The sequence below is a fragment of the Phascolarctos cinereus genome, unplaced genomic scaffold (assembly GCF_003287225.1).
Source record: "Phascolarctos cinereus isolate Bilbo 61053 unplaced genomic scaffold, phaCin_HiC Scaffold_726;HRSCAF=1367, whole genome shotgun sequence".
NCBI classification, from domain to species: Eukaryota; Metazoa; Chordata; class Mammalia; order Diprotodontia; family Phascolarctidae; genus Phascolarctos; species Phascolarctos cinereus.
The window spans coordinates 378546759-378569184 of record NW_027556098.1 but is presented as its reverse complement, the minus strand read 5'-3'; the positions used below and the strand labels follow the sequence as shown (position 1 = coordinate 378569184).

Below are 22426 nucleotides of genomic sequence, written 5' to 3'. Positions count from 1 at the left end.
GACTTGGGGCAGGAAGAACAACGAAGAGGTTATTGCAATAGTCCAGGTGAAGGAAATGAAGGCCTGAAATACGATGGCATGAGAGGAGAGGTGTCCTGAAGGCAGAACCAACAATATTGGACAACATATTAGATTTCTGGGGTAAGTTTGAGAGATGAGTCCAGGATGACCCAGAGAGTGTGAGCCTGGGTAACTGGGAGGATGATGATGCCCTCAACAGGGACAGAAAAGTTGGGAAAGAGGAAGGGTTAGGGGGAAGGGGAGATGAGGAGTTTTGCTTTGGACATGTCTCATTTGAGAAACTTGAAGGACATCCCATTCAAAATGTCCAAAAAACAGTGGGTGACACAGAACTGCAGCTCAGGAAAGAGGTGAGGGATGGATATGTAGATCTGGGAATCACTGCATAGAGATGGTAGCTGAATCAGTGGGAGCTGAAGAGTTGTCCAAGAGGGCCCAGGACTTCAAAGTAGGTCAATATCCCTTCCTCCAGGAAGTCTTCCCTGATTTCCTAGCTGGTCATGATCTCCCTTTCTCATTCCAACTCATGGCATTTTACTGGAACTCAGTGTGCTCATCAGATTCAATTGTAGATGAGGCTAGAGTCTTATCTAATCCCTCCCTCCCTCAGCACGTTACCACTTCACTCTGCACACAACAGATGCTGAATAAACATTTAGAGAGTCAGAGTTCCTTCAATTCAACAAGCATTTACCAAGCACTTATCAGGGTTACCCTTTTATTTTCAATTAAATTTTTGCAAAAGTTCACCCAAAGGAAGGATGTTCCCAAATCAGACTTGAATAAGGTTGAAAGAGGCAGAAACATTGGAATATAAAGATGAAGCCCTTTCAGGTAGAAGCCCTCACTATCTTAGCTAGGGTCAGAGATTGGAATAGCCCAATTACAAATGATGAGGCCAAGGAGAGACAATGAACTTGTCCTAGGGCAGAAACTGCCACTATAATTTTGTCCCCAGTCACTCATTTGCATAAGACCCAATGGGAATCTGGGAATTTTAACTTGGTTGATCATCATAAATAAAAGCAGAGTCCAAAACTGAAGGAAATCTTCCCCCGAACCAGGAAGAATTAATGAATAAGAGAAAAAAGACCTCTCCCATCACCTGCCTGGAGTGACAAACAAGTCTCAGGAATGAGGCTCTGAAGGAGCCAAACATGAGAAGCCCCTGCCAAACATAGGTTAAAATTACCTATGTCCCCAAAAAGCTCACTGTAGCACTAGACTTGAAAAGAGCAATGTTAACTCCCAGCTGTGCCACAGACTGGCTATCAAATCTAGGAAATCTGATGGATGGGGAGCCAGCCTAGAAGCTGACTGACCCAGTTAGCTGAGATCCCTTGCCCTACAAGAAACCAGCCCAGCTGATATCTGAGCAACTCATCCATTACCCACATCATGGCCTGCAGCAAACTTCATGTGCACCCTATAGACCAGGGGTTCTCAGAATTTTTCTGTGTCATGAACCCCTTTGGCAGTTGGGTGAAGCCTCCTCAGAATAATCTTTTTAAATGAATAAAATAAAATATATAATATCACAAAGGATATAGATTAAATTGAAATATATTTTTTTAATTACAGACACAGGGTTAGAAACTCTGCTCCAGCAAAAGAAAGGATACCAAGGCCTTATAGTTCCAAAGCTGTGAATTGTCTTGGCTATGTGTGCTCCCTATATGTAAGCCCCACTATCAGTGTAATGTAAATTTGTGCCCATTCTTCCCCACCCCACAGACTCTATGTATAGTTGCAGGAGAGGATGTTTTGGGTAAATTCTTTTTGAGTACTGTTATTGCTATGCCATTTGAGTAAAAATGCCTTTACTGAGGCATGGGTATACTGGGTGATTGTTAAGGGGAAGTGCACTGGTGGGGGCTTGTGAGTTACACTACTAGGAGAAAAGCTCCCCACAAGGTTACCCCTAGAATCTTGAGAGTAGTAGCAATCATTCATCTGGGGACCCAGCCTGTGCATACAAAATGGAGGTGGGAGCCCAGAGGGTATGCACCACTAACAGTTAGAGCTGTCCCAAAGTGGAAGAGGATGCCCTTGGGAGGTGATAGGTTTCCTTTCAGTAGAAATCATTGAGCAAAGGCTGTATAAACATTTATTGGGGGCATTGTACAGGAGATCCATTGGCTGGTCTAGATGGCCTCTGAAGTCTTTTCCATTTCTGAGAGTCTGTGAGTTGTGTGCCTGAGGGCAGAGACTCTGTCATAGTCATCCCTCTGGTCCTTCAGTGCCCAGGGCAGGGGTCACAAAGAGTCAGAGAAGACTGGTACATCACATTTTGGAAGTTATTTTTCTATTTCATTTGTCTGATTAGCACATGAGTGCATAGTAGATTCTAATAAATTTTTTATTTCTTCTTGTACAATTTTCCTTTGTTCATTTGCTATTTTATTGACTTCATTTTCTGCCCTCTTTATTTTGATCGGTTAAATAAAGGTTTATCATTTTGTTAGTTTTTTTTAAAAACCTTTAATTTTATTTATCATTTATGGTCTTTTTTTCACTATTTCTCCTCTAATTGTCAATATCTCATTTTTGTGCTTCCTGTAGGTTTGTTCATTTGTTGGATTTCTAAATTTTAAATGAATATTATTAATTAAGCCCTTCCTTTTGTTTTGTTAATGTATGTTTATAAGAGACCTGATTTTCTCCTGAGAACTGCTTTAGCTGAATTCCAGAAATGCAAGTATTTATTCCATCCTTTTCTTTCATTTAATTATTGCTTCTCTGATTTGTTCTTTGACCTGCTTGTTATTTATTTCATTGCTTAGTCTCCATTTGGGGTTTCAGCTTTGACATTCAATATTCCAAACCAGGACCATTCCAGCTCTGACATTCTTTGTTCTATGCTTCCTCCCAGCTCTGATACTTTGTTACTAAGCCTATTTCTAACTCCAACGTATTGTGTTCTAAGCTCCCTCCTAGCTCTGACATGCTGCAGTACAAGTTCATACAGCCCATCATGCCCTGCATGCGGCTAGACATTTAACAAATGTTGAATGACTTGACAGCTGTACAGGACCTGTTTGAATCCCTATGCAAATCTTTCACTGTAATTGATCAGAACGTTCGAAAGGTAAGTCTATCGAGGTACTCAAAGTTAGACCAACGGACAGGAGAGCTGAAGCTAGGCTGGGGTAGCATCTGGATTTGCATGGAGTTCTGGTCTAAAAAGGGGTGTTGCTAGGATTTTGTAGTTGCTTAGGAATAGTGCTCTGACATGATATGACCACTGGGGTCAGCAGAGGGTTTCAATTCAATTCAATAAACATTTATTAGGGCAGCTAGGTGGTACAGGGGATGGACCTGGAGTCGGAAAGACCTAAGTTCAAATCCAGCCTCAGACACTTACTAGCTGTATGACCCTGGGCAAGTCACTTAACCATTTGCTTCAGTTCCTCATCTGTAAAATGAACTGGAGAAGGAAATGGCAAACCACTCCAGCATCTTTACCAAGAAAATCCCAAATGGGATCACAAAGAGTCTGACACAATTGAAAAATGACTAAAAACTAAACTTAAAAGAAAAAAAAAGTAGTGCAGTGGGGCTAGAGTCAGAAAGACATCTTCATTAGTTCAAATCTGCCCTCAGACACTTACTAGCTGTGTGACCCTGGGCAAGTCACTTAACTCTGTTTGCTTCAGTTCCTCATCTGTCAAATGAGCTGGAGAAGAAAATGGCAAACCACTCCAGTATCTTTGCCAAGAAAACCCCAAATGGGCTCAAGAAAGGTTGGACATGACTGAAAAAACAATTGAACAACAAAAAACATTTATTAAGTGCCTACTATGTACCAGGTACTTTGCCAAACTCTGGGGCTCCAAAAGAGGCAAAAGACAGTCCTTGCCCTCAATGAGCTTCCAATCTAATGTCTTTAGGTGCTTAACCAGGTGGGTGACCTTTGAGGTCATCTAATCTAATTCCAAAATTTTACAGATGAGAAAACTGAAGCCCAAGAGGTTAATTTACTTGCTATGGGTAGTAAGTGGCGGAGCTGGGGTCAGATGATGCCTAACTCAATCCTCTCTCTTTTCACTGTCCCACATTTCCTCCAGTAGAAATGGGTTCACCATACCTTCACCCTCACCTCTAAAGAAAGGGCTGGATTTACCACTTATTGACCACCTTGATCTATATTTATTTTTTTCTTTCAAAATCAAAATCTACTTATTGACCATTGTGCTGTGTTGTATAGTGGAAAGAGCAATCCGAGGACCTGTGTTCAGAGCCTGACTCTGACACTTATTACCTGTAAGATCTTGTGCAAGTCACTAACCTCTCTAGGCCTCAGTTTGTCCATCTGTGAAACGAGAGGGTTGAACTCAACAGTTTCTAAGATACTTTCCAGGGCCAGATACATAATCGTAGGCCTAATAGCAAAGCTTAAGAGATAAAACAGGGTCATGGAAAGAGACCCATAAACTATGAGCCTTTGTTTTCTCAACTGTAAAATGGGAATAAGGTTTTTCCTACTGAGAGGATCCGATGGGGTCACAAATACGAAAAATGCCTTTTACAATGTAAAATGCTGCATGAATGTTTATATGATTGTCACACTGCCCTCTCCTCCTACCTCTTGGATTGCCCCTTCTCAGTCTCCTTTGCTGTATTACCATCCTGCCTACTAAGTAGAGCATCCTCAAGATTCTGTTCTGAGCCTCCTTTTCTCTCCCACTAGGTGTCTCATCTGTTCTCAAGAATTAATTTTTCCTCTCTATGAAGAAGATTCCCAATTCCATGCATCTAGCTAGCTCAAATCTCTCTCCTGAAATGTCATCTCTCACCAACTACCTGTTGGACATTTCCACCTGGATGTTTGGCAGTTTTTAAACTCAGCACCCCAATCATCCAGGTACATCCTTCCTCCAAAATTCCCCATTTCTGTAGGGGGCACTGTCTTTGTCCCAGACATCCAGGTTTACAACTTCCTAGTTACCCTGGTGTTTTCCTACTCCTTCCAGCACCCTATCCATATCTTGTCCATCTTACCTCATAAATAACTCTTGAATTTGTCTCTCTGTCCATCATAGAGCTCTTTCCTAATTTGCTTTCTTGCTTCCCAACCTCTCCCCCATCCAGTCCATCTTCCACACAGCTGCCAAATCGATTCTCTTAAATCACCTCTCACTCCCTTACTCCAAAGTCTTTAAAGGATCCCTGCGACCTCTGGGATGTTTTGTTTGTGTTTCTGTTTTTTGCCCGATCTAAGTCCTTTAGTATAGGGAGTTCCTGGTGAAGAGAGCTCACCTCTTCAGGTGACCCCAGGAGCCTACCCAGCGCTTAGCACAGTGCCTGGCACATAGCGAGTGCTTCATAAATGTTTATTCGTTTGATTGATTACTATCCCAAGCAAGGCCCCTTTCACCTCGTAAAGCCAATCCTGGGAGTCCGTAAGGTTTAAAATCAAGAAGCTTCGCCAATGGTTGAGTCGTAGGTCCGAGGCGTCACCCTCCATCCCCCTCCCAATTATTAGACTCGACTTCCAGCCCACAATTGCTCTCAGGAATCCGGGCGTAGCAGGAAAGCGACAACCCTTCCCCTTCCCCGCCCTCTCGGTGCCTGCTCTGGCAGAGACCCCTCCACTCACTCCCAGGCAGGTATCAGCAGACCGACTTCCTTGTACTCCCTTCTCCCTCCCCTCCCAGGAGGCTCCGGGCTCTGTGTGCGACCCTGGAGCAGCCCCTCCCTCCCTGCGGATCCCTGCCTACTGCAGTACAGTGGAAAGGTTGCAGCTCCGGAGTCCGAGGGCGTGAATTCCTGTCTTACTTCTCTCGCACTCTCTAGTCGCATGCCACCTTGGACGAGTCATTTAATTACATTGTATTCTGCGGGCGGGTCTCATCCAAGATCAGTGTTTTACAACTCTGGGCGGCTCCCTCAACAACTCCGGGTGACCCTGGTGGAGTGCATGGCCCCCGACCTGGAAATGTAGAAGATCCCTGGTTAGCTGTGTGACCTAGGGCTAGTCGCTTCACCCCGCCCCTCAGGCCTCTTCTCTAAGGCAAAGGTCCCTGTGGTTCTTTCTGGCTGTAGACCGACGAACTTGGAGACCAGTTTGAATCCCATGAGGGCTTTGCAAATAACTAAGATCTCAGTAATATCTAAGACCATGACCCTGGAAATTCAAGTCCTCTCTGGGTCATTGTTTCTATACCTCTAAAACGGGGGGGGGGGGGGGGGTGTTTGAGGTTTGGAGTTGGACTAGGTGACTTCAGAGGTTCCAGCCAATAATCAATAATCAATAAAAATGTATTAAGCACCTACTATGTACCAGGCACTTCCAGCCTAGATCTCTGATGTGATTTGGGGGTGGGGAGGGGGCCCAGCTCTGGTCTCCCTCTCTTATATTGCCTTCCAGCCCTACCACCCCAAGTAATGACAGCTCTCTCCCCTTTCCAGACCTCACAGCTGGTCACTGTGATGGAGCTGGACTTCACTGGAGGACAGTGTGTATGCAATGAACTTTCTAATGTGTCCCCTAACTGGACTATTCAGGGCAATCTTAGACAAATCATCTCAGTTCTCTGGACCTCTTTTTTTTTAATCCCCAGAATTTTGCACAATGCCTAGCACATAGTAGGTGCTTAATAAATGTTTATTGAATGAATGAATGGGCCTCAGTTCTCTCATCTAGAATATGGAAGAGGTTGGACTAAGTCCCTTCTAATCCTACATCAATGATATACTACCTACCTGGTGATTTGATGCGTTTTCAAAGGGATTTTCCTAAAATAGGTCTGGCCATGCCACTTGAATTTTCCTATTTTCCTGCAATCAAATGCTTGGCTTTTAAAAACCTTCACAACCTGGCCCTAGCCTGCCTTTACAATCTTCTTTATATCTGACTCTCTTCTACACAGTCTGCCTTCTGGGAACACTGACCCTCTTGCATTTCCTTATCCACCAACACTCCAATCTCCCATCTCCATGACTTTGCACTGTCTCCTCCCCATGCTTTATGCTCCACCTCTTAAACTTTGACTTCCCCTGACTTGCTTCAGGGCTCACCTCAAGTCCCACAGTCTGGGAGGAGCCCCTGGACAGTCCCCACAGCTGCCAGTGTGCCTGGCACCTAGGAGGCACTTAGTAAATGGTTGATTGACACTGATTGATATTTATGTTAAATTCAATCCACAACCATTAATTTCATAGTAAATGCCAAACACTATGAAAAACACTGAGGATATTTTGAAAAGGGCAAAAAGCTGATTCCTGCCCTCAAGGAGCTTTCATTCTAATGGAGGAGACAACATGTAAATAACCAGCACATAAAATCTATATACCGAGTAGAAGGACGGTATTCTCTAAGGGGAAATATTAGCAGCTGGGGGGGAACTGGAAAGTGGGATTTGAGCTGAATCTTGAAATATGCCAAGGAAACTAAGATGGAAAATATTCCAGGCCTGGGAACCAGCCAGTGTGAGAGCAAGGAGCTGGGAGATGTAGCTTCCCTGTATTTGAGGAGCTACAAGTTGGCTGGTGTCTCTGATAAGCCTTCTTGGAGGTGAAAGAAAGGGAAAGGTGTAGGAAGGCTGGGAAGGTCAGAGGACCTTTACAAGACAAACCAGAGATGTCACAAGCATTCTATTAAGTACAGATTGTGTTCCTGGTAGGTACTTTCCATCTACTGGGGGGAGGAAAAATACCAGAGAGCTTGATCTGACTTGCAAAGGGCCCTGGGGAAGCCAGAGGTAGCTACCCTGAAAGAATAAGGAAGGAAATTTATCTTTTCCTAGGGAATTTTAAATATAATCAGTTCTTCTGATAATATGATAATAAGTAAGACTTTTCTCTGCATAGACCAAACCCTTAACCAATGGCTGCTAAGCCTCAAGGACTGATTCATCAGTGTCCTAACTTTGTACCACCTTCCTTTGATTTTTGTTTTTTCTTCTCAAAAGGTTATGAAAAGCTCAGACTTGCTGTGATTCAGAGAGAAGCCTACTTCACGACCTGAAAACTGTATTTGCAATACTTCCTCTCTTACAGCTTTTAAGTAACAAAGAACAGTAATACCTTGGCTAAGAGAGACAAGCCAGAGGAGGAAAGAAATCCTTCCACTTTGGGGGGCTTCTGATTTCTTTCTGGCTCGTAGGAAAACTCCACCTCCCGCTCTCATCTACAGCTCTTAGGAAGTCTAAGAGTTGCTAGGGAGAGGTTAATTGACTAGCCTAGGGTCACATGGCTCTCTTGGGAGTTGGAGGCTAGACTTGAAAGCTAGCCCCTCTACCCATTCTACTGAATTGCCTCTGGATTACCTAGTAATTTAAAGAAGAGAGGACTGTACCTGGGTGCATAGTAAGTGCTTTAATAAATATTTGCTGGCTGATGACTTGGGGGAATCAGAAAATGTACCAGAGCCTTGTTTTGAATGACTCCTTAGGGATTCTGAGGCGGGGAGTGCCTTCTATACTTGGGCTAGCCTTTGTAAAAGCTTAGAATGTTGACATGGTCTATCCTTTAGGGGAAACAACTAGATTAGAAGGTAGTGCCTTAGAAATAATATGAAATAATTATTGAAAGCAATTGTGATATGTGGTAGATGGTCCTGTCAACAATCCAAAGCAGTTGTGATTTGTGGTAGGTGGTCCTGTCAACAGCCCAGGACCCAGTCGGGAAGTGTGAAGAAATTAAAATGCCTGGTTAAAGATTTTCAGAAGGGAATGACCTTATTCAGATCTGTGATTTAGGGAGATAGCTGTACAGAGACTGGGTTGATAAGAGGAGAAATTCTTAATCTAGGCCCTTCCTACTTTTTCAGTCTTCTTCCACCTCATTCCTTTTCATATTCTTTGTGAGCCAGTGACCATTGGCCTCTTGGCTGTTCCTCCAACCAGAAACCCCATCTCCTGCCCAGGCATTTTCCCCAATTGTCCCCCCCCTCCCCTCCCCCCTCCATGCCTGGAACATTCTGGTTCCTCACGTCTGCCTCCTTGCTCCCCTGGCTTCCTTCAGGTCTCAGCTAAGACCCCACCTTCTACAAGAAGCATTTCTTAGCCCCCCTTAATACTAGTGCCTGTCCTCATTGATTATCTCGAACTTATCCTGCATATATCTTGTTTGTACATGACCCTATGGCATCTCCTCCATTCTGTTCTGAGCTCCTTGAGATCAGGAACTGTTTTCTAAGTATTATTTGCATCCCCAAGGCTATCTTAGCACAGTCCCTGGTACATGCTTGTTGACTTGGGGTTCTCCATTTATTTTTTAATATTTTGATAAACTATATTTCAACATAACTGGTTTCCTCTGTGATCCTGCATGTTTTGCTTTATTCATGTAAAGACATGCTGTGAATATAGTAGTCTACATTCTGTAGAATGGGTATTTGGGGACTAAAATCCAGACCAATTGGTTGTTGTCCTTCATTCTCAAAGAGGACCAAAATGACATCACAATGTTGGAGTCAAGGTACAGTGTGTCTAACTGGCTGACAGAAAACCTGTGTTTCTTGTTCTTAATTATTAGGCCAAAATTAGCACAAGCAGCAGAGAATCAATCCTTACTTCATTGCATCTCAGACTCAGAGGCTGCATGGAGTGCACAACCATTTTCAAACAAAAAGTCGAGGACCAACTCTTTCTCCACTTTTAGTCTTGGCTTGTAGCCTTTTCAAGTTAAATAATTGACCATCAATGTGGTAGCTGATCTTGACGCTCTTTTTTTCCTTATTGAAGGCATCTAACGACAACAAAAGGGATTGATGCTAGATATTCAGTGGGAACAAAAGAGATACAAGCTATGATTACGTGGTAGAATTAACAAGACTTGGCAAATGATTGGATACATAGGCCCCAGGTGAAGGAGGGGGAAGAATCCAAAAATGGCTCCATGATTGTGAACCTGGATGACTTTCCAGTGTTGGTGTCCTTGGAGAGATGGGTTTCAGTCTGTCAGTCAATCAACTAGCATTTATTAAGTACCTTTTATATACCAGGCACTGTGCTAAGGGAGGGAGGGAAGGAGACAAAGACAATCCCTATTCTCACGAAACCCACAGACCAATGGGAGAGACAAGATGCAAACATCTATGAACAAACAAGTATCTGTCTGTATCAGACAGGAGAAATTGGGGGAGATGACACAGTCAAACCTGTTCCTTTAGGGAAACTACAGTTATCCCTTCCACATGGAGGGGGCTTAGGGGCATGGCACCCCTGAGATCTGGAAAATCTCATAAATTTTTTTGGCCCTTCCTTTGTATCAAGGAAATACGATTTTTTTCTTTTTCTTCTTGAGGGTGTTGATATTATACAATGCTATACATGTATTTTATGCATTTCCTGAGTTTCTAAACTTTTTCTACATCATCTGCTGGCTTTTGCATGTTGTCTGCATCTTCCTCAAAACTCCCAAGAAATTCCCATTTAATTTCTTATACCGACCCTCAATGTATAGAAAGCTTTTTTGGGAAAATCAAAATGTAAAAGGGGTAACTGTATTATTTCAATTTTGGACATACTGAATTATGTCTTTGGCTCCTTCTAACTTACTGGAGGCATCCAGAAGCTTAAATGAGCAAATTTATATGAAGTAAATAATAATAAATTAATAAAGTAAAAATAGCCAGTAGTGGCTACTTTTACTATTGATAGCCACTCCTAGTCACCTTGAGAAAGTTCCTTCCCCAGGCCACATTCTTTCACTCAGTTAAGTGGGTACCATAAAAACAAACAAACAAACTCAGCCCTTTCTCCCCTTCCCCGGCCCCCAGACCAAGAGTGCTTCGGGGAAAGTCTTTGTTATGCTAAAGCTCTCGGGTCCAAAAGATCAATTATTCTAGTTCTTATCTCCCAACCCCCTGAGTGCCCCTTTCCCTTCCTCCCCCTCTCCTGGGATGTGCTTCTCTCTCCATCCCCTCCATGCTAGGGTGGAGAGGAAGACACTAACCTGGAGCTTCTTCTACTCTGCTCCACTGCATTCTCTCCTCCCCAGTCCTGGAGGACTGAGCTACAGATCCAGGATTCTCAAGAAATCACAGGTCTAGTGGAAGTCTGGAACTAGGTAATCTTCTTGTAGGTTTTTTATTTGATTTCTAAAGGCAGGATTCCTCAAAACCCTGGAGAAGCTTGGAGGTGGGAAACTTTTTTTAAGGTTATATTGGGGTTCAATGACATGGTTTTGACAGTAGCCTGACAGTGTGAGCATTCGACAAATCTTGGTGGATTGTTGGGGAAAGTAGAGGAAGTTCAGGGGCAGCTGGTTCTCACTGATCTCTTCTTTGCCCCTGTTGCCCTAAGTTTCCCTTAGTTTGGGCAGGGACTGGGAGGGTGTGGGGCAGATGTCTACACTTATTCCTATACTTGGCCACCCTCTCATCCCTTTTTCCAACTACTTATTCTTGAGGGCTATGTCTCTGATGACTAGGTAGATAGAGAGCTGGAAGATATGGTTGAAAACGAAACTTTCTTTCCTCTGCCATTATGGGTTGGATGCTTCTTCCTTTCCAATGAAAGATTTAGACCTTGGTGGTGATTATGGCCAACAAACTGTCCTCATCACTGCCTTCCTCTCTGAGACTGGTCTTGTGAGTGTCTCGGAGAGCTCTCAGTCTGGCAGCTGTTCCAGACCATTAATGTGCTGGAGAAGAAGGATGGGGCAGAGAAATGAGGGGAAGGATATGAAATATCCAGATACCTTATGCACTTTCTATATAGTGAGAGAAAGGAAGTGAATGAGCTTTTAAGCTCCCACCACGCACTGTGCTAAGCACTTTACAAATCTCTTTTGAGCCTCACAATAACCCTGGGAAGTAGTTGCTGGTATTAGCCCCATTTCACAGTTGGGGAAACTGAGGCAAAGGTTCAGTGACTTGCCCAGGGTCATACAGCTAATGTTTGAGGCTAGTTTGGTACTCAGGTCTTCCTGACTCCAAATCTAGAGCTCAATCCACTGTGCCATACATTATCGGCCATCATAGCCTGAACATCAACTCTCCAGGCTCTCTATACCTTTTAAGCTCAGAGGAAGCTCATTTCTTGGTTTTCTGAAAACTGTTAGAGAAAGCATAAGAAGAGGATTCCTTTCTTGTATGAATTAGTCTGGATGGCTGCAAAAGGTCCCTTCCAACTCTGAGTGCCTGTGATTCTGGAAGTAGAATTTCTTGGTTTTAAGGAGACTTTATTAAAGGGATGCCAGTCCAAGGAAAGAAAAAAGAATAGAACTTCCTAGGGCTTTAATAAGATTTTTTTTTTCAAATTAGGGAGGTTAATGGAGTGAGGGGGTGGGACTAACTCCAGGAGAACTGAGTGGTCTTTCTGCTCTGTATATTCAGCTAACCCTGTTTGGTCTTATTGCCTCTCAATAGACTTCCAGGACTTTCTCTTTCCTTGGTTCTTGAATGGAGGGTGCAAGGTGTTCCTTAGAGATTGGGGCACTATCTCCCATTATGGTGACGACTGAGAAGCCAAAGCTGCCTATGCCCATGGCTGCGCCCTTCTGGGCTCCACTGGAAGAAGCCGAGCCCCAGGTGGTGAACACAGGAGAAGATTCCACCCAGGAGCAGAACACCACCAACCCTGAGAACCTCCAGCATGACGGGGTGCAAGAGGACAACTTTCAGCAGAGGTTTAGACGCTTCCGTTACAAGGATGCCACTGGGCCCCGGCAGCTGCTCCAACATCTCCGAGAGCTCTCCCAAAGGTGGCTGGACCCAGCGGTCCGCACAAAGGAGCAGATTATAGAACTGCTTGTGCAGGAACAGTTCCGGGCCATCTTGCCTGAGGAACTCCGACCTCTAATCCAGGAAAAGAAGACAGATGTTTGAATCACTGGCTAAGATGCCTCCCACAGAAAGTGCACCACGCTGTCAAGAAATACAGGTCCCTGCTGATGCCAGTGTACAGTGGATTTGAGCTACTATTTGATGCTTTTCTTGGACTGTTTGAGGGGTTTTTAAAAATTTGCTGAATGCACCTTTTCTTGGATTTCAGACACCATATTAAAATTTGGTTTTGAGTAAGACTGGTATTGTGATTGTCTGGGTAGGTGCTTACTGCTTTGGGAAAGGTGAAATAATATTGGGTGGGACCAGGTAGGCTAAAGATTAGGGCTCTGTAGCTACTTTGAGTCTTATCTCTAGACAAAATGATCTTGACCCTTTTCTTAATTTTACCCAGTCAGTCAATACATATTTATTAAGCACCCACCATATGCTAAGCACTGGGGATACAAAAAAAAAAAGGCAAAAGACAGTCCCTGCCCTCAAGGAGCTTACAGTCTAATAAAGGGAGACAGCATGCAAACAATTATACAAAGCCTGCTACAAACCAGATAAATAGGAGATAATTAAGAGGAAGACTGCATTAGAATTAGGAGGGGTTGGGGAAAGCTTCCTGTAGAAGGTGGGATTTAAGGAGCCCAGGTTGTGAGCTAATCTAGGAACCAAATTATCCTAATCAGGCTTGAATATTTCCATCTGGTGACCTTCCCTCTGGCTCTGTATCTTTTAGATAAGTAATAGGGACTACTGCAATCCTAGTCTTTTTCCTGGGCTGTGTTGGAAGGCAGGAGAGGCCAGGCAGGACGGGCATTCTTAATTTCTGTTCTACAAGTACCAAAATGTTGTTATATGTTAATTACATTTCAAAGTGATGCCTTCCTTTGGGAGGGGTCCAGTAAGAGCTAACAAAAATAGGGAATATTTAAGTAGTGCTTACTATGTGCTAGGTACTGTGCTAAGCACTTCACAATTATTTATTATCTCCTTTGTTCCTCAACAACACCCCTGGAAGTTTGGGCTATTGTGATCCCCATTTTACAGATGAGGAAACGAGGCAAGCAGGTTAAGTGACTTTCCCAGGGCGATGCAGCTAGTAAGTATCTGAGGCTAGATTTGAACTCTGGTCTTCTTGACTCCAGGCCTAGCATCTAATCCACTCTGCCACTGAGTTGCCTTCACAAAAAATCTCTTGCATTGTTTCTTATGTCTCCACTCACACCACTAGGACCTCATCACCTTGACTATTACAATAAACTATTTTTTAAAAATTAAATGTTCTTTTTCAATTATCAAGCGTTTCTTTTTTCCTTTTCTTTGAAAAAAAGAAAAGAGGAGAACATTATAAAATGCAAAACAGATAATTTTGATTACTCTAAATTGAAAAGTTTTTGCCCAAACAAAGCCAATGCAACCAAGATTAGGAGGAAACCAGAAAACTTGGAAAGAATTTTTACAATCAGTCTCTCTGATAAAGGCCTCATTTCTAAAATATATAAAGAACTGAGTCAAATTTATAAGAATACAAGTCATTCCCCAACTGATAAATGGTCAAAGGACATGAACAGGCAGTTTTCAGATGAAGAAATTAAAGCCATCTATAGTCATACGAAAAAATGCTCTAAATCACTATTGATTAGAGAAATGCAAATCAAAACAACCCTGAGGTACCACATCACACCTATCAGATTGACTAACATGACAAAATAGGAAAATGATAAATGTTGGAAAAGATGTGGGAAAATTGGAACAAAATGCATTGTTGGAGTTGTGAAATGATCCAACCATTTTGTGGAGCAATTTGAAACTATGCCCAAAGGGCTCTAAAAATGTGCATACCCTTTGACCCAGCAATAGCACTTCTAGGGCTATATTCCAAAGAGATCATACAAATGGGAAAAGCACCCAAAAATATTCATAGCAGCTCTTTTTGTGGTGGCAAAGAATTGGAAATTGAGAGGATGCCCATTGTTAGAATTAGAAGGGCTTAAGTTTCCACAGATGGAATAATGCAGGGATTTAAAGAACAAAGGTCCCAGGAGGTGGTACACTGTAGGTGGGCTGGGCTTGACCAATAGGAAGTAAGTGGATTGTTCCAAGAAGACCCCAAAATCAAGATAGGACTTGAGCCAGTTCAGACCAGTTAGGGTCAACCTGAGGACACCTGAAAAATGTTAGTGCGCCTGCTTAATGAACTTCATTACTATTATCTGACACACCCCGCATAAAATTGGAACCTCATTAACGAGTCATGGGACGTATGACCAAGGGAGGGGGAACATACTTGAGCACATCAAGGGGAAACATGTAAGGAAAGGTGTAACCTGGGAAGGGTTGGACCAATCCCGGCCTGGGAGGTTTCCCTCGCTGAATTCAACTGCATAAAAGCACACTTTCCCTTGCACTCAGGGCCCACCCCTCCTGAAGAGGGGTGGAGCCTGCTTCTGGCCAGAAACGTCTAAATCCTCTGGACTTTTTTTTTTTTGGAGGCAACAGCCTAACACCAAAATTTTTTATTGTATTAGGTCACTATAGGGGTGGGGCCTTGGGCCCTTACTGCACAGCTTGCTCACTGGTGCCACTTCCAGAGTCTTGAGGCTTTATGACCTCTGGCAGTTCTGGAGGGCTGGAGAAGGACTCAATGCGCAATGTTTCAAATACATCATCAGCTCGAAAGGCCAGCCCCACAGTGGCTGGTGCTTGAGGCCTGGCTGTCTGACTTGTGAAGCCACACTCGCCCAGGGTCTTACTGTCACCCAGCAGCTGGTCATCCTTGTAGAGCCGCTGCTCATCCGGGGGCCTCTTGAGGATGCCTTCCACAATGCGCTTCAGTTCAAACACTGTGCTCGACTCCTTCACATCTGTGAAGATCGTTGTCTTGTGGTGCCAGATCATTAGGAACACATCCATCTCGGGGTCTAGCTTCCCTCTCCCACCAATCAACTGCCCGGCGCAGTCTCCTGGACTTTCTTTATAATAAATTTTCTTGATACTAAATTTTTGGTGTCAAGCCTATTTCTAACACCCATCAATTGGGGAATGGCTGAACAAGTTGTGCTATGTGAATGTAATGGAATACTATTGTGGCATAAGAAGTGATGAGCAAGTGGACTTCAGAAAAACCTGGAAAGACTTGTATGAACTGATGCTAAATGAAGTGAGCAGAACCAGGAGAATGTTGTACACAGTAGCAGACATGGTGTGCAATGACTACCTTTGATAGACTTAGCTCTTCTCAGCAATACAAAGATCTAAGACATCTCCAAAGGTCTCATGATGGAAAATGCTCTCCACATCCAGAGAAAGAACGATGCGGTCTGAATGCTGATTGAAATATATTATTTGCCCTTTTTTTCCTTCCATTTTGTTTCTTCTTTCTTGTGGTTCCTCCTATTGGTTCTAATTCTTCTTTACAACATGACTAATGTGAAAATATATTTAGTAGGAATGTATATGTAGAACTTATGTCAGATTGTATGCCATCTTGAGGAGGGAGGGGGAGAAAATTTAAAATTAAAAAGCTTATGGAAGTGAATGTTGAAAACTAAAAATAAATTAATAATAAAAAAATAAACTGTGGGAAAAAAAGATTGTTGTGAGGTCCAAATGAAATGTCAAAAAAAAAAAAAGAAAGAAAGAAAGAAAAAGGAAAAACCCTTGAAACAAAAAAACAAAAACGAATTGTCACGTTGGCCACGTCTGAAAATATTTATACCACTCTACATTAGTCTATCACCCCTTCTGTCATGAGGTAGGGTAGGATTCTTCAGTATCTGATTCTGGAATCACAGCTGAGTAATAGACTCTTAATCAGACTTTTAATTGGACTCACCAAATCCAGTCTCTCTTCTCTCCAGTCCATCCTTCACATAGCATCAAAATAAATTCCTAAAGTTTAGGTCTTACTGTCATTCTCCTGCCCTTGAAGCTTCTATGGCTCCCTATTGCTTTTTTGATAAAATCACACTCTTCTATTGGGCTTTTAAAGCCCTTCGCAATCTGGCTCCAACCTTTTTTCTGGGTGAGTATACATTACTCCTTGCAGCTCAGGGAGGCAGCTCAGCTTTCCAGGAAGCTAAAGAAATAGCAGATTTTCCCAGGAATAAGCCTGGGGCCTGGGAGATGGCTGAACTATTTCCAGAGAGAATTTTTGCCAGGACTGGTTATTAGTAATAGCTAACATTTATATAGCGCTTGCTATGTGCCAGGCACTATGTTAAGCATTTTACAATTATTATCTCATTTAATCTTCACAACAGCCCTTCGAAGTAGGTGCTATTTATGATCCCTATTTTAAAATAAGCTGAGGCAGGCAGAGATTAAGTGACTTGCCCAAGGTCACACACCTATTAAGTGTCTGACAGACACATCTGAAATCATCTCCCTGATTCTAAGCCCAGCAGTCTGGGTGCTATGGCGCCACCTAGCTGCCTTTTGGCAGTCTAGCTCAGGGCTGTATCAGACAGGAGAAGGCAGAAATAGAAGGCCAGAAGTCGGCTGAAGGCAGTTCAAACCGGCTCCAAAGAGCTGATTGTTAAAATTTCAGGAGGGAACACTTATACCTCTTGTTGTCCTACTATTTGTGATCCCATTTGGGGTTCTCTTGGCAGAGAGACTGGACCGGTTTGCCATTTCCTTCTCCATCTCATTTTACAGGTGAGGAAACTGAGGCAAACAGGGTGAAGTGACTTGCCCAGGGTCACACAGCTAGTAGGTGATTGAGACTGGATTTCAACTCAGAAAGATGAGTCTTCCTGACACCAGGCCCAGCCGCTCTGTGCACTATGGCGCCACCTGGTGCCCATTTACACCTCAGTAATTGACAAATGCCGCGAATCAAAGCCTGACTTCTTGTTTTGCTGATTGTCTAAACTTCAGAGTGATCAAGTAAATGTGAATAACACAGATTAAATTTAGAAGTATGTAGTTAGGGGCAGCTAGGTGGCACAGTGGATAGAGCACTGGCCCTGGAGTCAGGAGGACCTGAGTTCAAATTCTGCCTGAAACACATGATACTCACTAGCTGTGTGACCCTGGGCAAGTCACTTAACCCTGATTGCCTAGCCAAAAAAAAAAAGTATGTACTTCCTGCCCCCGTTCCCCCATTCCAAGCGGGTTGCCAAGGGTTCAGGTAGGTTACTTGAGCCCACATGATCTCATCGTAGGCTCCTATTGGTCTCAAGGAAACCAGCTGAGGCAGTGAATAGGGCAGTTCTCAAGCACTGTCCACCAACCACTGACCTGTATAGGGAGTCCTGCAGGCCAAAACTATGCTCATAATAACACGGAGCTGTTTTAATATCTAACATGGCAAGCATCAATAAATGTAACCCATACAAACACAAGCTCTTTAAGGGAGGAGGGTGGTCCTCAATAGTTCTGAAGAATTGAAAGGGGTCTGGAGACCAAAAAGTTTGAGAACTTTGAGTATTGACGTTGTGGTCAGGGAAAACTTGTGTAGACTTGATGCAAAGTGAAGTGAGTGGAATTAGGAGAACATCTTATAACATCAACATTGTAAAAAGGAACAATTTGAAAGACTTAAGGACTCTGATCAGAACCATCATCAATTGATCAATAGTAACAATAATAATAGCTAGCACTTGTATGGTGTTTTAAGATTTGTAAAGCGCTTTATAAATATCATTTCATTTGATCTTCACAACAGCCCTGGAAGGTAGGAGCTATTATTATCCCCATTTTACAGATGAGAAAACTGAAGCAGAGGTTAAGTGACTCGCTCTGTGAATTTATTGAAGGTCTAAGAAGTGTTTGGGGCTGGATTTAAACTCAGGTCTTCCTGATTCCAGGGGCAATAGTCTACACACTGTGCCACTTCATTTTTTTAATTAAAAAGATTAAATTTTAAAAGACATTTTACAGATTAATTTTTTAATTGAAAAAAAAAGTTACCTGGGTTCATACCCTAATGAAACATGTTGCCCTCACCTATATCTTAGAGATAATAAGAGATTCTGGCAGCTAGGGGGCGCAGTGGATCGAGTTCAAATACGACCTCAGACTAGCTGTGGGAACCTGTGCAAGTCATTTAACCGTGTTTGTCTCAATTTGTCAACTGTGAAATGGTACTAGTATGGTGTTCTAACCATCATACTACTCTTCTTCTATGAAACATCTATAAGTAGCCAGCTCTTCGAAGGGGAAACATTTTGCAATAGGATTATAAGATTTAGAGCTGTAAGAGACCTTAGAATGTTGGGGTAGGGGAAGGGAACAAGCATTTATTAAGTGCCTTCTATATGCCAGGCACTATACTAAGCAATTTACAAGTATTATCTTGTTTGATCCTCACAACAAACCTGGGAGATAGGAGCTATCATCCCCATTTTACAGTTGAGGAAACTGAGGCAGATAGAGGTTAAGTGACTTTCCTAGGATCACACAGCTATAAGTGTTTGAGGCTAGATTTGAATTCAGGTGTTCCTGACTCCAGACCCCGCGCTCTATCCACTGAGCCACCTACCTGTCTCAGAACAAAAAAATGTTCTGAGAACGGGAAGGGATCTTACCAGAGAGCATCTGCTATGGTTTAATCCTCTTCTTTTCCGGAGGAGGGAACTGAAGGCCAGAGAATGATTTACTCGCGATGACACAGTCTGCAAGTAACCAACCAGAGCCAGGGTTTAAAAAGGTCTTCTGATTTTAAGATTTTCTTGCACCACCCAATGAAATGTCTTTCCCATATTGATTTTTTTTTCCTGTCCTCGCCCTGGTGCCTCAGGACCCTATGAATCACGCCAGAGTGAGTCCAGGTCAATAAGGAATTAGGATGAGGGCTTGAGTCCTAGAAACATAGGAACAGATCCTTCCACCCTTGTAATTCAGAGACTGATCAGACCAGCTCCCAGTTTTCCTGGTTCCCATACCTAGTGCCAGCTTCTGGTGATGTGCATCTCTGTTCCCTGTCCCTGCCCTCCTCCTCCCTGTTTCTAGAACCCACTGCTCATAGTTGAACTCCAGAAGCAATGAGGGATTACGGAAAGAACACCAGATTCAGAGTCAGGAAACCTGAGTTCGAATCTCTGCTCTGTTCTCATGTCATCTTGGACAAGTCACTACACCTCAGAAACTGGGGCCTCAGTTTCCTCATCTGTGAAATGATTAGATGTTATCTAAGTTCCTTCCAAACCTAAGTTCCATGATTTATGTTTATGGCCATCTCATTTTTCCCTTTTGATATAAACCTCCACTCCTATCTCAAACAGTTCTTAAATTTTTGTGGGTGAAGGAAAAAGGAATGGAAGAAGTGTTAGAAAATGATGTTTTCCATGACTACAAATGTATAACCTATATGAAATTGCTTGCCTTCTCAATGGGGGGGGGAGGAAGGGAGGGAGGGAGAGAATTTGGAATTCAAAATTTGAAAGAATATTAAAATTGTTTTTACATGGAATTGGGGGAAATACTGAATTAAATTTTTAAAAATAATGCTTTCTTCTTATTCCTGGGTAGCTTCTTTTTCATGCATTTATTTATTTGCCTCTCCTTTTATTTATTATAAATTTAATGGACTGCCATGACCATAAAATTCATCACTTAATGCTATGTCCTCTGAACTCCACATTCTATCTCTGGCCTCCATTCAATCCCACAAATCCTGTCTAAAATTCACTCCTTCCTCACTTCTGCCTCAGAATGTCAGTCTCTTTTTTTTAAAAATTAATTAATTAATTTTTAGTTTTCCACATTCACTTTTATAAGATTTTGAGTTCTATATTTCCCCTATCCCCCCCCAAATGGCATGCTATCTGATATAAGCTATACATGTACAATCATATTAAACATATTTCCATATTAGAATGCCAGTCTTGCTCAGCTCAGGTGCCCACTTCCTCCATGAAGCCTTCCCTGATCCAGTCACTCTTCCCCCAGGTGAGAATGCTTTTACTATGTGCTGGGCACTGTGCTAAGCACTTTATTTAATTTCATCCTCCCCAAAACCCTGGGAGGTAGGTGCTATTATTATCCACATTTTATAGATGAGGAAACTGACTCAGACACAGGTTAAGTGATTTGCCCAGGGTCACACAGCTAGGAAGTCTCTGAGGCTGGATTTGAAGTCGGGTGTTCTTGACTGCAGGCCCAGTATCCTCTATCCACTGTGCCACCAACTCCTCCTTGAGGGCAGGGGCTGGTCCATTTCTTTTTTCTTTGTATCCCTAGTAGGTAACACTGTATTGGCCCATAGGAAGCACTAAACAAGTGTTTGATTTAAAAAAATTTTTATTTTGCTTTCATGGAGATCTGCCTTCTTTCCTTTCCCACTGAGAAAGCAAGAAAACAAAATTCCCTGTTACAAACCTGTATAGCCAAGCAAAATAAATTCCCTCATTGCTCCTGTCCAAAAATGTGTGTGTGTGTGGTGTGTGTGTGTGTGTTGTGTGTGTGTGGTGTGTATGAATCAGCTCTCAATCAGGAGGTTAATCACATGTTTCCTCATGAGTCCTTTGGAATGTTGACTGATTGTTGAATAGATAAGTTACCAAATTGATTTTCACAATATCGTTGTCGTTGTATAAATTGTTGTGCTTCTACTTGCTTCACGCGGCATCAGTTTACACAAGTCTTCCCAAGTTTCTCCGAAACCATCATTTCTTACAGCACAACAATATTCTATCACACTACTGTAATATAACTTCAACAAATGCATGGTGAATTGAATTGAACCTGATGGGGCTGAAACCCCCATACAGCCAATGCAGTCTGTATATGGGACTGTCAAACTTTTCCAGTGTGGTAGATCCCCTGGTGACAAGGCATCACCAAAAGAGGACTTCACTGAAACTGTTCTCATCAAATACAAGTAAACAATATATGGAGGAGCTCTCCAAATAAAACTTTTAAATTAAAACTATTTATGTTCGCTTTCCCGGGGCGCGTTGTTGTCTGAGAGTAACAGCCGCCCCGGTGACGCGGGTTCACCGCACCGGCGCGGAGGCCGTAGAGTAGCGCTCTGAGGCCCCGGCTCCGCGGCCCTCCCTGCAGGGATGTTCAAAAATGAGTACGGGGGGGGGGGGGGGCATTTGCTGAAATCTTCAGGGCCCAGGGCAAAAATCCTGGAGCAAAATGGAAGATCTTTGGCAGTCCATCTGTAATTTGGAAAGAGTTTGATAAAGAAGTTAAAAGTTTTGTCTTTGTCCGTGAAGGCAGTAGCCAGACCAACAAAATTCAGTTACCAAAGGATAATAACAAATTCTTGGACTGATCCAGCGGTGTCTTGTACTTCAGATTTACGTGCCCCTGGGACAAGACTTCTCTACTGAGTTGCTGTAAGACCTCATTTCCCTGAATGTTTCATATGTAGCAGACAGTTGATCAATTGAAGCCGGACCAACAGGCATTAATCGCAAGCGGCATTTTTTGCATTAACAAGCAGTGACTTATCAAGTCAACATGAAGTAATTAAGTTAAATTAATCGTATTTCTCAGATGCCCAATATATTCTGGTATTTCCCCAGGGATAAAGAATTCTCTCTGTTTAAGGAAGTAGAAAGAATTACGAGTGTGGACAGTAAAGAGCGTATAGTTTTAGGAAAAATATTCAGAAAAATTGATCTACCCATTAAACTGCAGATAATCAAGAATGACTTGTATTAACTATTTTTTTCCTGTTTCTTGAGCATATAGAAATATACACATATATTTAAAACAAGT

The 22426-nt window shown here is 42.7% G+C and overlaps 1 protein-coding gene and 1 pseudogene across 1 annotated transcript; one reads left to right on the top strand and one right to left on the bottom strand.

The window, feature by feature from the left end:
• The first annotated feature begins 12344 nt into the window (after positions 1-12344).
• On the top strand, positions 12345-12913 carry LOC110205999 (zinc finger and SCAN domain-containing protein 30-like). The gene has a single exon (XM_020983001.2). It carries the CDS (start codon positions 12374-12376, stop codon positions 12797-12799), a length of 426 nt encoding a protein of 141 aa, XP_020838660.1. The 5' UTR covers positions 12345-12373; the 3' UTR covers positions 12800-12913.
• A 2378-nt stretch (positions 12914-15291) lies between these two features.
• Positions 15292-15679, bottom strand: LOC110205965 (elongin-B pseudogene; annotated as a pseudogene).
• Positions 15680-22426: the final 6747 nt, after the last annotated feature.